This window comes from Mycetomoellerius zeteki, unplaced genomic scaffold, assembly GCF_001594055.1.
Source record: "Mycetomoellerius zeteki isolate Tzet28-1 unplaced genomic scaffold, Tzet1.0 scaffold324, whole genome shotgun sequence".
NCBI classification, from domain to species: Eukaryota; Metazoa; Arthropoda; class Insecta; order Hymenoptera; family Formicidae; genus Mycetomoellerius; species Mycetomoellerius zeteki.
The window spans coordinates 338,867-353,186 of record NW_017257310.1 but is presented as its reverse complement, the minus strand read 5'-3'; the positions used below and the strand labels follow the sequence as shown (position 1 = coordinate 353,186).

General features: G+C 29.8%; 2 protein-coding genes across 2 annotated transcripts; one reads left to right on the top strand and one right to left on the bottom strand.

The window, feature by feature from the left end:
• Window positions 1-1,662: 1,662 nt before the first annotated feature.
• On the top strand, window positions 1,663-5,795 carry LOC108725074 (circadian clock-controlled protein). The gene is made up of 5 exons (XM_018451853.1): window positions 1,663-1,754; window positions 3,713-3,799; window positions 3,975-4,241; window positions 4,623-4,781; window positions 5,255-5,795. Exons 1-5 carry the CDS (start codon window positions 1,682-1,684, stop codon window positions 5,401-5,403), a joined length of 735 nt encoding a protein of 244 aa, XP_018307355.1. The 5' UTR covers window positions 1,663-1,681; the 3' UTR covers window positions 5,404-5,795.
• A 404-nt stretch (window positions 5,796-6,199) lies between these two features.
• On the bottom strand, window positions 6,200-9,540 carry LOC108725076 (circadian clock-controlled protein). Its single transcript, XM_018451855.1, has 5 exons — window positions 9,192-9,540; window positions 7,979-8,112; window positions 7,264-7,436; window positions 6,743-6,951; window positions 6,200-6,633 (listed from the first exon to the last, which is right to left on the bottom strand). Exons 1-5 carry the CDS (start codon window positions 9,262-9,264, stop codon window positions 6,482-6,484), a joined length of 741 nt encoding a protein of 246 aa, XP_018307357.1. The 5' UTR covers window positions 9,265-9,540; the 3' UTR covers window positions 6,200-6,481.
• Between the last annotated feature and the right edge of the window lie 4,780 nt (window positions 9,541-14,320).

The following is a 14,320-nucleotide window of genomic DNA, read 5'->3' as shown; positions in this document are numbered from 1 at the left end:
TCCCGCGTACGTCCTTAGAGAAACTCGTTTCTAGTCGACGAGATCTGTTCCAAGGGTAGCTACTTTGCGCATTCATGATCTGAATTTTCATCGTGGTTAGATGAAACGTGAGTTGTGACGCGATCAGATCTGCAAGTCTTACTTCTACGATCACCGATCGCCGATTGCCTGCATTGCGAAGGTGCACAAGGTCACAAGGTCATGGAAGTCTATTCGCTCGGAGTTCGCGTGAGATCCAAGGAAGCTCCTCTTGAATTCTAAAGTATTTCTTGATATCACTATCTTATCGTCAACTGCATGATTACTTTATTGGGACACTTTTATCAGTCGAACTTATTTGATTATACTTATGTACAAATCAAATTTTTTCTCATTGTTATATCAACACTCAATAGTTTTCTCTGCTAATGTAAATAAATGTCGATAACGCAAATCCGAAGTATATACAAGGTGTATCCAAAATAATGTACACTAATCATATAGTGCTATTCTTAATAAAAAACTGAGTCGAAAAGTCCTCTACCATTTTGCAATTTTCACAATAGTTCACAAGATATTAATTACTAAATTCTGAAAAAATTCTCAGAACTTTATGAGAAGAAAATAAACAATTTTTGTCTTTCGCTGTTTTTCTGTAAAGTTGATAGTATTTGATAAAAAATTATTGAAGACCAATATTCAGCGATTTTTAGTAATTAATATCTTGTTAACTATTGCGAAAATTGCAAAATGGTAGAGGACTTTTCGATTCAATTTTTTATTAGGGATAGTACTGTATGATTAGTGTACGTTATTTCAGATAGACCCTGTATAATATATCAATTAGAAAGCTTTAATGATTATTATGAATTTATTATTCGTAATAGTAATCATTTTTAATATAGTACTTTGATTATACTTACACAATTTGATTATGCTTACATAGTTCTTGGAATTTAAATTATCTCACAAAGTGCAACAATGTGATGAACGTAACTTAATTACACCGAGCCCAAAATGCCAATGTTGTGACAAAGAAAAAACCGACAAGAAGAGAATGGATAGAATAGTCTTAGTCGTCAGAAGAATTCTTCTCTATTTCTCATTCTTGATGAATATCTTATGTGATTTCTGTCAAGAAATTTTCTATTCTTTTTTTTCAAAACAGTGAATATTTCTTCTTCGTTCTTAGAACAGTAACATTTTCTATTTACTTACCTTGGCCTTTTTCTTTTTCTTTTCTTTTTCTCTTTATATCTTTTATTTAAATTGATCTTCTTAAAATTTTTTAGCATTGAAATGTAAATTTATCTTTGCGTAGGTATATTAGAGCAGAAATAATATTAATTGTAAGATAAAAAAATTTGAAACGAATTATCTTTTCTCTGAGTTTAATTTTTTTTAAATATATAAAATTTTATAAACTATCTTAAAGAGTACACAACATGTTTAACTACTCCCTTCGTTTTCTACATCACTTATCAGAGATGTCCTAAACCAAAGAAAAGCACATTTTCCGGAGCTATCGCAGCCGCGTTTTAATTTACCGCTGACCAAGTGCCACTGTTGCTCCTCGCCTCTCACGTGTTTAATGACATGCAATTTTGCAATGTATCTTTGCCGAGTCCTTGGGCCGGGAAACTATATAAACCGAGTGTTTATAATTGGCCAGGCTAGCTGCCAAGATTTTTAACCAGGCAGGATGTCGTTCTACGCGCTCGCCCTATTCTGCGCTACCGCGTTTGTGCTCACCGCGGCTCAGGATTTCGAACTTCGTAAGTCCTTTGTTCAATTACCGATTTCCTTTACCTAATCTAAAAATTATTTCCATAAAATTAAATTTAACTATCTCATTTTTTAATTCTGTTTTGAGCAAGAAGCAACCTACAGCACACTTTATCCAAGAGACATCCTGGGAACGTTCTGTAAACGTTTTTAGAATAGTAAGACGTCTTCTGTTTTTAGAATGTTTCTTGGAGATCTGTGCCCTATGGAAATTAATTATAAAAATTTTAATTGATTTTATGTAATATTCATAACAACAATTTTAGATACTACTTTCCAGTGTACAAACAGAAACATGTGCATTTTGTACTTTTAAATTTTACGTGCAGTTATTACGGTCCGTTTGTGATATAAAATCTTTTGTGATAGTTTGCTGGAGACAAATATTATTCTTTGATAATGCGATACTTCATTATAATAAATCTCATTATATAATATGTTCTTAACACTATTTGTATATAATTTTTATATAAAAAAATAATTTTTATATATTAAAAAACTCAATTATCAAATTTAATTATTGCCTAATAACTGAAACGTCAATGTATAATACATATCTAATTAAATTACATCTATATTATGTGATACTTTCACTTTAATTAATTCTTGATAATTTATTCAATATGTCATTTCAATATAGATACGTATAATTATAACTGATATCATTTTTACAACTATTAGGATAAATCATAATTAATTACGTAAATTATAATTTATTCTATATTAGATGTATAAATAAAATATATAACAGAATCGTCATTGCATTTATTAATACATTTTAATTATATGACTCAGACTCTATTTTTGCTTTCTCCAGAACTAGTAACTAGTTTCAAGAAATTAAAATGACAAACAAAATTATATATTATCTCATAAAGTAAATAAAATTAGAGTATGAGCGAATAAGAAAATATTGTAACATGACTCTTTTAATTAACTAACTTTGAGAGTGCGTGTAGGGGAACCCAAAAAGAAAAGCTGTATATAAAGTTAGGTTGATAAAAAAGAAAAATATCTCATCACTCGGTGGTAGGGTTTAATGAATTTTTGAAAATTATTTTATTTGCGTTATTTTTTAAACAAATTATTTATTATTTTCAACGTTACTCTTTTTTTCGTTCTAATGTTTTTTAATTTTGACATATTTTTTAATTTTGTTAATAATTTTTTTAAAATTTACAACTATTGATTCTGCTCTAAATAATTTTTGACCAATCTACAATGTGATAATAACAAATTTTACACTTTTACATCTTGAGAAAGAAAATGACCTCCCATATAAATTTTTTTCGTTTTGTACTTTTGGTTTTATGTACTTTTGAAAATTATTTATAATATAGTTTGTAATATTTTAGATACAAACCTGTGTATAATATATCTACAATTGAATGACTATTAATTTTGAATGTAATTTGTATATGCTGAAACTTACATTTACGCGCGGTTGAGTGGATAATAATTGCACAACTTTAAACGGTTAATCATATACTTTTATCGTTTTTCACACGTTTCAACCACTAATTATGATAATTTCAATAGCAATATTTTTATTTTTTGACGAACTATACGTTTTGCGAAAATTGATATGTAATTGATTAATATATTTTGTGGTTGGTTTTATCGGAGAAAGGAAAGAGGTTTCGTTATTATTAACCACAATGTATTCGAAACTTGTATATAGAATTTTCTAAGCCGAGCTTACGCAAGATCCTATTACAGTGACTTACATAAATATATTTCAATTAAATATTTTCTAGAATTAAATTTTTAGTATTGAAATAATTAGCATCAAAGATAATGAATAAAAATGAACAATATTTGAGTAATGTTAATAAAGAGACTGAAATTAAAAAATTTTAGTATTTTTATCGCAACTTAGTGCAGTAATGACTTAAATAATTAATGTGCTGTTATTATTAATATACATTATTGTATATTTTTTATGCAGCTGTACAAACCTGTAAGCATGACGCAGATGACTATTCGTCTTGCATGAGACTTGCAATACAAGAAGCATGGCCGAACTTCGTTCCAGGTATTAAAAATGGGGCACTGATAATATTTCTCTTTAATTTACTCGAAACTGTCAAGTTTTTATTATATTTATTATTATATAAATGTGATATATGCATGAACATAGACAGATTTGTTATTATTTAATTTATGTTAATATATTATATTCTTGCACAAGTTTTAATTTTTTTTGGAAGGTATCCCGAAACTTGATATGCCAGTTTTGGATCCGTACTTTACCGATCACGAGAGAACCGTGTACGAAACTAACGACGTACGCGCGGACATAACAGTCACAAATGTTAACACCTATGGACTTGCGAAGGCTCAGTTCTTGGCCGTGAGACCACAGCATTCCGATAATTATTTTAAATTAGAGCTTGATGTCGATTTGCCAAAGGTACTCATTGAGGGAAATTATAAGGCAGATGGATCTCTGGGAACGTTCCAAATTGGTGGTGAAGGTATGTAAATTAATTACTTTTAATATTGACAATATTTTAAATGTATGTATGTACAAAATATCATAAAATTTATTTTAAAAATATTGAAAATACAAAAGAAGATATTATATGCATTTACTTTAAACATTAAAAGTAGCACAAGCACTCATTATTATTTAATTTTCCACTTTTATATTTTTTTATCATTTGATAATAGATAATTTTATGAATCACTAATGAAAAGCATGTATTCTTTTGATTTTGGCTTTATGTTATATTTATATCTGTTATATATATTTTCCAAATTTATTAATTTATATTTTATAGGCAATAAATTAAGATATTTTTATTAATTATTCTACGTAAAAGATATATAATATATCTTAATTTCTATCGCGGCAGGATTCTTTAACATTAGCATGGAAGACATTAAATGCACGTGGATAATGGAAGGACCCGTAGCTAACGATAGATGGACGCTCGAACATTTCCATTTAAATCCGGAAGTTGGAAAGATGCAGATCTGGTTCAGTGATATGTTCAATGGTAACGAGGAACTCAGTAAGTAAACTATTTCTTCAACATATTCTTTACTCCAATAACTCATGTTGGTTTTATATACGTTTCCTAAACGCTTGTAGAATATTAGATACAGTTAAGAATCGTATAAGAACCAACAGGTGCTACCTGGGTAGCTGGATTTACGTTTACCTATAAGTTCTCACATTTCCATAGAAATTGAAATTGATTTTTATTGGTAAGTTACGAGTTATGTCAAAAAGGAAACACTAGACGCAAGACACAGTGTTTTTTCATTCTTATTGCTATAATTTTCTGTTTAACATTATCCCTAATTGTCTTGTTATATCACTTCAGCAATTCGTTGATAATTGCTCGATGGGAAACAGCACTCTGATGCCGTAATCCGTCGTTACGTAATGATTACGAATTCAGTTAGTTTGCTTTTTTACATGTCGACATAATTCATGGCGTAATCGTCACATAAGTCATTAGGTACGTATTTTTACTTTCAGACAATGCCGCCATGAAATTCGTGAACGAATATTGGCCGACCTTATATCGTACGATGCTACCATTCCTCACGAAGAACTGGGATGAACGTCTTACTGAGCTCAGCAACCGCATATTCTCGAAGATATCCTTCTCGAAGACGTTCCCTTAAAACCTTTGAGGATGTTTCTTCTTGCTAGGACATTTACATAGTGTAGTATGTATGATTGAAGTAGCGCCGAATTTGGAGTTCTAAATATTTCACGGACTGCTCAAATCGGTGCAAAGGAACGCAAAATTCCTTTATCTGAAGTCTGTGAACATCCCGAAGTGATAAAATTCTTTTTTTTCATTGTGTATACTTCTGATAGTGTTATTTAGATTTGCACGACGTCGACATGCGTGTGAATAGTGCGACAATGGCGAGTTTATTGCATAATTATGTAACGTGTAAACATAGATTTTTCTTAGAATTGTTACTATTATTGTGTTACTGCTATTTTCACTAGCAATTGTTTATGTAAAGCACCGACGTAATAAATATCAAGGATAATATGAAGGATATCAAACAGATATAAATTTAATGATTTTTCTGATAATTATCAATTCTCTTGAAAGTTTTTTTCAAATTATTGTTGGTCTAGCGTGTTCAATCAACTTATTAATATTACGCAAAACGTAATAGGTAATAACTCTTACGTATAAAATTAATGAATATAAACGAATTAAAATAATTAATTTTTATCATATATATTTATATGATAAAAAGTACACTTGTTTTACTCTATCAATATATACCATTAATTCCATTGTGCGCTAAAACTGTAATACCACATTTAAAACTTAATATAATAACAATTTATATACCTCTGTTTTACTATAAGCAACAATCACGTTTACTATCAACATATAATATAATTTTTTTCTAAGGCAATATCAACGAAAATTATCTACTATATTTATCTTTGAATGTAATTGTATGTTTTTTAAACTATATGTTCAATCTCTGATTAATGGATTACACAAATAATACTTTGTTGTCACGAGTAAACGAACGAAGCAACTTAAATGCGTGTCTATATATTGTGTTTTCCTCTTTTTTAATTAAAAAAATACTTGATAAGATACCTTTTTTACGCTATAATTTTTTACGCATTATTTAGTATTCGTGCATATTTAAGATATATCATTGATTTTTCAATAACAAAAAGCTAATAGTATATGTACTAATATAATATGTAAATAATGTCCTAAGGTATAAGGAACGATTCCACTGGTACATGTCGCAGCAGCTGGTTAACAATGCCAGCAAAGAGTGCCGATAACTTCTTTTTTAGTTGCGGTTCCATTAATTTCAGTACTTCCTGTCCATTTTCTCGAAGGAAGAGATTGATTGCCTCGGCTAAAAATTAAAAAGTAATATACAATGATAAAAAATGAATTGTTCGTAAAAGTTAACGACTTTAACTATAATCATTCTTATATTATTAGTGTTTGTGTGATTTGCTTACTGAGTATTCGATTGTTGTTGAAAATCTTGCTGACTCGCATTTGCAAATTTTTCACTCCAAGCACAACATCGAGATTATCGACATTTAAATACGTCTTGTTTTCTTGCGACTTTGTAGAGATTGTCCCTCTGACTAGTATTCTAGCATCTCCGAAACGCGCGTGGAATGTACCGTTTCCACTTGCAGGCAAAATTATTAATACACCAGAACTGTAAAAATTAAATTTGATGAAACAGAAATTCCATCGTTTAAATGTAAAAAAATATAATTATTAAATTGTATACTTTTTACAACTTATTATTGAACTACAATTTTTACAACTTATAAAATGAAATCACGGAAAAGAAATAAATTGGGTGGTACAGCAAACCTTTGTATATTACGACTGTAGATTTGCTGAATCAATGAAGTTTTCAGCTGTGTTTTTTTTCTGTGATGGAATATTACATAGTTTTTCAAAATAAATATAATTTTTCTTTATATACACGGAATCACATTTAAAAAATAGATACAGAATTTACCTGGAATAATGCGCATCTAATATAAGTGCTGGCATTCGAACAATGGCTTGGAAGGGTGAACCCAGCTTGATATCCTCCACTGTGTAGTTACTCGCTCCCCTTATAAAAAGGTCTCGTAGCTGAATCTTATAACCGTTCGTACCACCTGTCAGGGAGAGAGTCAGTTCGTCCATCTATTGAAATAGACGGAATATGTAAAATATATATGTAAATGAACATGTAAAATAGTAAATATAAAATGACATAAATAAGAATCTTCCATTATATGTATATTATTATACATCATTACATACAATATATTAAATTTTTAACATATTAAATTTTAAGTTTCAGTATATTAAACTTTAAACATGCGAGATTAGCGGATGCTTGTCAAAGTGTAAGAGCAGCATGTTATAACTTCACAATTTTTATTAATTATCACAATTATTATTAATTGTTTTTTTTAAATGTAACAAATTAAAAACTTCTGAAGTAAAACAAATATGTATACATACATTATTAATAAAAACAAATAAGTAAAAAGTGATTATGAGATGAAGATACACAGACACACACACGTAAGTATAACTACTTTTCTTATGTTACATTATAAGACATTTTTTATTTGGAATGCTTCTTCTTGAAAGAAATCTATTGGTATAAATCATATAATTAAATACAACGTGACTTTAATATTGTTTATAATATATCCAATTTAGCAGATTAAACTTACACGGAACGGTTCTACTGAGGGTAACTCAATTTCGGAGATTCCGACTTTCAGATAAGGTCGCAGATGATGTAGAGCGTCGATCAGACAAGTTATCAGCTTTGGATCACTTTTGGAACATTGTTTCACATATTCGGCTACGAGTAGAATGTTATTATACATGTATTGAATATATATTATTTTAAGGTATGTTGTTCAGTTGTGTATATTGTATTGTTCTGAAGGTAATAATTACATTCTTTAAATTTTACTTCTTTTTTATGTTCTTAATATAGCAAGAGAAATTTGATGTTCTAAATCGTATAAGTAAAAGCGTCAATGAGTAAAAAGCGTGTTAATCTCTAGTCGTGTTAAAAGTGAAAGTTCTATCTCATGAACGAAAATACACCTTCAAGAATAAGTGGATTGGTACAGCTGCAAGTTACTTATGGTATTTATGTTAAGAGTTCTTTTTCTGACGTTTTTTTCTAATGCTTTGCAAAATCATGTCAGAAAATTATTAGTACGACGAATAATGAACATTACATAATTAGAGCAGTACACGTACATATACAGGTACACATAAACATTCAAATATCCATTAGAAACAATATGTTCTACCTATTTGAATTTGTATCTTTTTTTCGAGAGTGCTGTATTCTATTCTTTATAACGTAAATATTTGGCAATAATTTTAAATAGATTACAGACTTATTGAATTTAAATAAAATGACCGAAGTTTTACGTCTATACTTTATGTTTGAGAACATTGAAACATATTTGATTACAACACGCATTTCTGCGGAAACAGAGATCCGGCCTTTGCGACAGTGCAGTGCGGTTGCATGTTGCATAGAAAATTACACGTAACTTGAATTACAAAATTTACCATTATTACAAAAAGGTATTTTAGTATGTAAAACAATCGAATGTTCTCAAAAATTTTTTTAATCATAAATTGTCCTATTTTTCTAGGTTTTTATTTATATTAAATATATTACGTCTACTTCGAAAAAAAAAAATTGATTATGTCAAGTAAATTGACACCATCGAATTTTTTAACAATAATTAATTGCAAATTATGTCTTTTATTTATTATAATAAAATTTATTATAATTAAACTAATAGTTCTTGTTTATTCCAATTCAAATAATGATTATAACTATATGAATATTCAGCGGTAAAAATATTAAAAATACTAACATTAAATTTACAGAAAATGTTTTTGATTACTCACGGCTTGTATCGGAGGAGAGAGTTGCCGTACAGCTGACGACGAGGAAAATGATGGCCCACAGCCTCTTGTTCATAATTTTTTAAGGCAGTCGCAACGACGAAAACGAAAGTTTCACGAAAGATTCGATTATCGGGACTTGTTTGTATTCACCTTTGTAGCTTCAATCTTTTGTTGATGTTAGACACTGAGATCTTATTGCAATCAAAGATCACTGACTACGACGATGAATTCGACTGAGGACTCGAATAAACGGCGCCGTTAGAATAAGACTGACTATTCAAGAGAGGGCATTGACAGACAGCAGATCGTAACTGCACTCGCGGATACTTTCACTGCTATAACATGTATGCACCTGCGCCTTCTTCGTCGTCTGCAACAGCAGACGAGTTCTGCTTAGATTGTGGAGACAGCTGGACGAAAGTGCCTTACCTAGAAGATATGTTGTCTGTGCTGTGCCTCTTGCGTATAAATCATACAATAGATTATCGCACGCTATAATGAGAAATTTCCAACGGCGATTTGATCATGAAAAGTAAATATTGCATCTACAAGTTGACGTTAATAAATTAAGATGGATTTTTTAAATATAAACGTAGCGGTCGATCGCTATTGTCAAAGAAGGCGAGATTTTTCGCGGTAAAACTGCAAAGATAAATCATGAAATAAAACAATAATCTTATATTCAATGTAAACATTAACAATAGATTCATGTTGATAAAGGCAATTATGGACGCAACGCTGTGAGAGTGTACTCTGTATGATGTAACGAGTCATTTGCATTCGACTACAATTAAGCCGTCGCATTATGCAATGAGATTTCGGTAGAATGAACATGCATTTCATGATTTACAATCTATCATTATAAACATTTAGAATGTACAAGAATATTCTTTAATAACAGACAGTACATATTGAAAAATTTTAATTTTTATATAATTCTCATAAAAAATTTTTTAGCGTTAAAACATACGAAGATAAATTTTTAAGAAGAAATTTCAAAAAAGTTAAATTAAAAAAAAGTTTTCTGTTTCTTCATTTTTATGTTATTAAATTTTTTCTGTTTGCCAAGTAATCATGAGTTAATTCAAAAGCTAATTAATATAATAAAATTTTTGAGATTTAATATGCAGGAATTTATTTATTAATACTAATATTAATGTACATTAATCGTGCATTTGTTTTAAAAATGGTATTTAATACGTGGGTTATAACTATAGCTTAAGATTTACACTTACGAATATCTTTTATAACCTATATATATGACTATACATATAATTGAGGGGATTGGCGGAATAAAGGCACAATTCTATTTAGGAGCTTTTTCCAGAGATTAGCACAAATAAACAAGGAATTGATGTTGCTTATATTAGTTAAATATGAACGTATTTCGCGATTGTCCTGTAGTGGTGAAAATAATATACTCTATGGAAAAAGGACATAAATTTAAAATCATTAATGAGATTTTTACCAGAGACTGAACGAAAATGATATAACAATAATGTATTTTCATTACAACATATTTATATTAACAAATCTTACGAAAACTCATTAGATGATGATTGAACATTATTTCAATTTATTTTGTACAAGTAAAAGTAAAATGTATTTCATATTCATTTTGTATTTGTATCATAGATAGCGTGAGATATTTGGTATGATAGTATATAAAAACATGTCGATGCGCGATGGAAAAACAGCGGCCTCTGATGACTTTATCGGAGTTCGGGCTTTAGGATCCCCTTAACAATTTCAGACTAGTATCGTCCCTGAGACCGAATATCGCGAGTTACTACAAAACAGCAATGAAATGAGAAATAGGAACGGTAATGGGCGAAATACCGAATATTTGAACAACTCTAATATACAGGGTGTTTCCAAATTAAATGGCAAAACTTCGGGAGCGTGTAGAGGAGTAAAAAACTAAGAAAAAAAGTCCTATAGACATATGTATTGTTTGTGGTGACACTCCCAATACAGCCGACGCATTCCGAACGCTGGTCTCAGGATGATTGTCAAAATGTTGTAAAATACGATTCCCTGCCTGCAAATCTCTTCGTAACGCTGCTTGAAATCGGTTGTTTTCTTGTCGAATTGAAAATGATCCAGTCTCTCGCAATCTATTAAATGTCAACATAAACACTCTTCGGTTTGGCACTCTTCTGTTTGGAAATCGTCGTGCATATTCTCGCACCGCCTTTAAAGCATTACCGTTGCAGAAACCGTATACAAAAACCATATCAGCATATTCACTATTAGAATACGTACGCGGCATATTGCAAAAGACAAAATTCATCTACTGTTAAAGGCTTTCAAAGAGCGACTGACAAATTCATAACAGAAAGTGGAAAATGTAATCAAATATGTCGGTGCTAGATATGGCAAGAAATGTAAACATTTTTTTTCGATTTCTCTGAAACGGAGCAAAAACGAGCATATGTCTATAGGACTTTTTTTCTTAGTTTTTTACTCCTCTACACGCTCCCGAAGTTTTGCGATTTAATTTGGAAACACCCTGTATAATATTATATCAGGGCATGATTTGCACTTCTCGGCCGACTTTCGACTCGGTTCCGTCTTCCGCTACTCTTCTCACCTTATCACCCCGCGCGCAGTGTAGAGTTTTTTGGATTCGAATTATTAATTTGGATTATTTAAATTACTTCAGATTCGAGAAAAGAGAACGTTGTGTAACAGGAAATTACATATAAAATTCATTGCAAAACATAATGCGCAAGAATTCATTAAAATTTCAATTGCTATATATATATACTATATATAATTATATATCCCATACAGTACCAATTATTGCGGAAAGTTTTCAGAAATGGTTCAACCTTTCACGTCTCATGTACAACAATTTTGAAAAGATGCTGTAATATGTCATATGAAATGTTTTAATAGAAATGTTTCTAAGATTTATCATATGCAATAAATTGAAAAACATATTTAAACAAAACAAAAAATCATCATGATGTTAAAATGGCTCCAAAATGTTTACTAAAAGTTATTTTTTTGTTCAATCACGATTCAATTTAACGTCATTTTGATGTTATTGTGACTTGTTCTTTCCTGATAAAAAAAGTTGATAGAAAACGACCGAGAATGATATAATTTCTATCAATTTGAATCGTTTTCTATGAGCTGTATATCATTGATTTTTCAAGCATCAAATATAAATCCTATCGTATTTTATCGGTTCATATAAGATTTGTATTCTGTTGGAAACTAACGATAGAAACTCTATCTCTTTCTATCGTTTACGTAAAAATGAATTTAAAAAATATTAATGAAATATATTTAAAAAATTAATGAAAAAATATTTTATTATAGTGTTTTGAAAAGCTCTCGAGCTAAGCTACAAGAAAATGTAATGAAAAATAGAGGGTTCCATTTAAAAAATCGACATGACCTTGACCTGGCCTTGGCGACGCTATCCAAGATCAAATCAATGATACCTTCTTATGTCCCCCTCAGAACCAATTTTTATTTGAAACATTTTTCCGTATCTACCATAGTTTTCGTTAAATCTCAATGCATTATTTAAAATGGGACACCTTGTATAAAGTATACTTTAATTTATAAAGAAAAATATATGATATTTTTATGTACTTTGCAATCACATATATTTAAAAAAATTAGCATATACTCAAAAATTTTTAGTATAATGAGAATGTTCTTTACAGCTGAAATAATATATTTACATTGAAAAACATTATCGTTAGTCCCCTCACTAATAATATGAATTAAAAGCCTAATGCCGGTCGAAGCTAGATCTTAATTGCTTTTTTAAATAACTCAAATGTGAATTATATATATATTATATATGTACTTGCATATGTATCATATTTGTAGTCATATTCACTATGCGCCGAAATTTTTCCGGACTTTATAAACGCAGCTAAACTACTGAAATAATATCACAAATTAAATTTTGATGCTCTCAATAGATATCTATTGGAGAGATTTTAACCTAATGAAATCTATAAATAAATTTTAATTATTGTGAAAAATATTACCTTGGCTGGGAGTTGAACCCAGATCTCTTACATTCCTTGTGAGCGTCCTTCAGTAGAAGCTCTTTACTGACCTTAGGCATTAAGCCTTTGTCAACGACCTAACACGTGTCCTTATCAGTTAGACTACCAAGAGGCCTTAGTAATATCCTTCGCAAATTTGGCATATGTACGAAACGTCTTTTTCAGGCGATGTAAGTAAACTTAAATAAATTTAAATTAATTTAATTAAGATTAAATTAATTTAAATTTATTTGGTTGTTGACAGTCGGACACAGATTATTGTATTAAGATACAGTAATCTCTGTCTTTGTGCTACATTTTGTAAGCATAGACGTATCTATATATATTTTGTTATTTAGATATTTAGTTACTTAGATATTTGCATTTGACCAACTTGCCCCTATGCTCAAATAGTCCCGCTCTATCCTACTTTGTAGATCTCTTCGGATTAGATATACGAAAGTTTAGACAACAGACAATATTTAGAAAATATACGTTTTAATTATAACACAACAATACATTTGGAGCGCAATATTACGTGTATCCAGGACTGGGCACATATTGGAAATACTTTTATTAGAAAAATAGTATTTGTAAGATAATTATATTTTATATTTAAGTATTAATATCAAAAAATTGAAAGTATTTTGTATTTCGAATACCAAGATTGACAATCAATATTATTTGAATTACAAAAAACTTTATCTTTCAATTTTAAATACAAAATACATAATACTTTCATGTACTCCGCTGAAATACATAATACAATTTACACTTTATGTTCCAAATATTACGTTTTAAATAAAAATATTTCAAATACATATACCCAGCCCTGCACACACATGTATCGAAGTACTATACTGTAGTTACTATTCCATAAAGCAACTGCGAATGATTTCGCCTTTAACCGCGCGATGTAAAGTTAGGTAATTTACTGGACAACACTCGTTTTCTCTCTTATGTCGTTAAACGAAGAATTGGTTTAAATGCCAAAGCAAAAGAAAAAAAAGGAACTTCCAACGACATTTCTTGCTCCCACTCGAATACATCACCCTTCTCTGCAAGTTTTCGCCAATAAAATTACGTAATCTCCACCAAATTTTCGTTACGGAA

What these genes read in the sequence shown, in the direction of transcription:
- LOC108725074 (XM_018451853.1), top strand. Translation starts at nt 1,682, where the DNA reads ATGTCGTTCTACGCGCTCGCCCTATTCTGCGCTACCGCGTTTGTGCTC. An exon ending in GGCTCAGGATTTCGAACTTC is followed by an intron (nt 1,755 to 3,712) that starts GTAAGTCCTTTG and finishes TTTTTTATGCAG; the next exon opens with CTGTACAAACCTGTAAGCAT. An exon ending in ATGGCCGAACTTCGTTCCAG is followed by an intron (nt 3,800 to 3,974) that starts GTATTAAAAATG and finishes TTTTTTTGGAAG; the next exon opens with GTATCCCGAAACTTGATATG.
- LOC108725076 (XM_018451855.1), bottom strand. Translation starts at nt 9,264, where the DNA reads ATGAACAAGAGGCTGTGGGCCATCATTTTCCTCGTCGTCAGCTGTACG. An exon ending in CCTCAGTAGAACCGTTCCGT is followed by an intron (nt 7,437 to 7,978) that starts GTAAGTTTAATC and finishes CTATTTCAATAG; the next exon opens with ATGGACGAACTGACTCTCTC. An exon ending in TTAGATGCGCATTATTCCAG is followed by an intron (nt 6,952 to 7,263) that starts GTAAATTCTGTA and finishes TAATTTTTACAG; the next exon opens with TTCTGGTGTATTAATAATTT.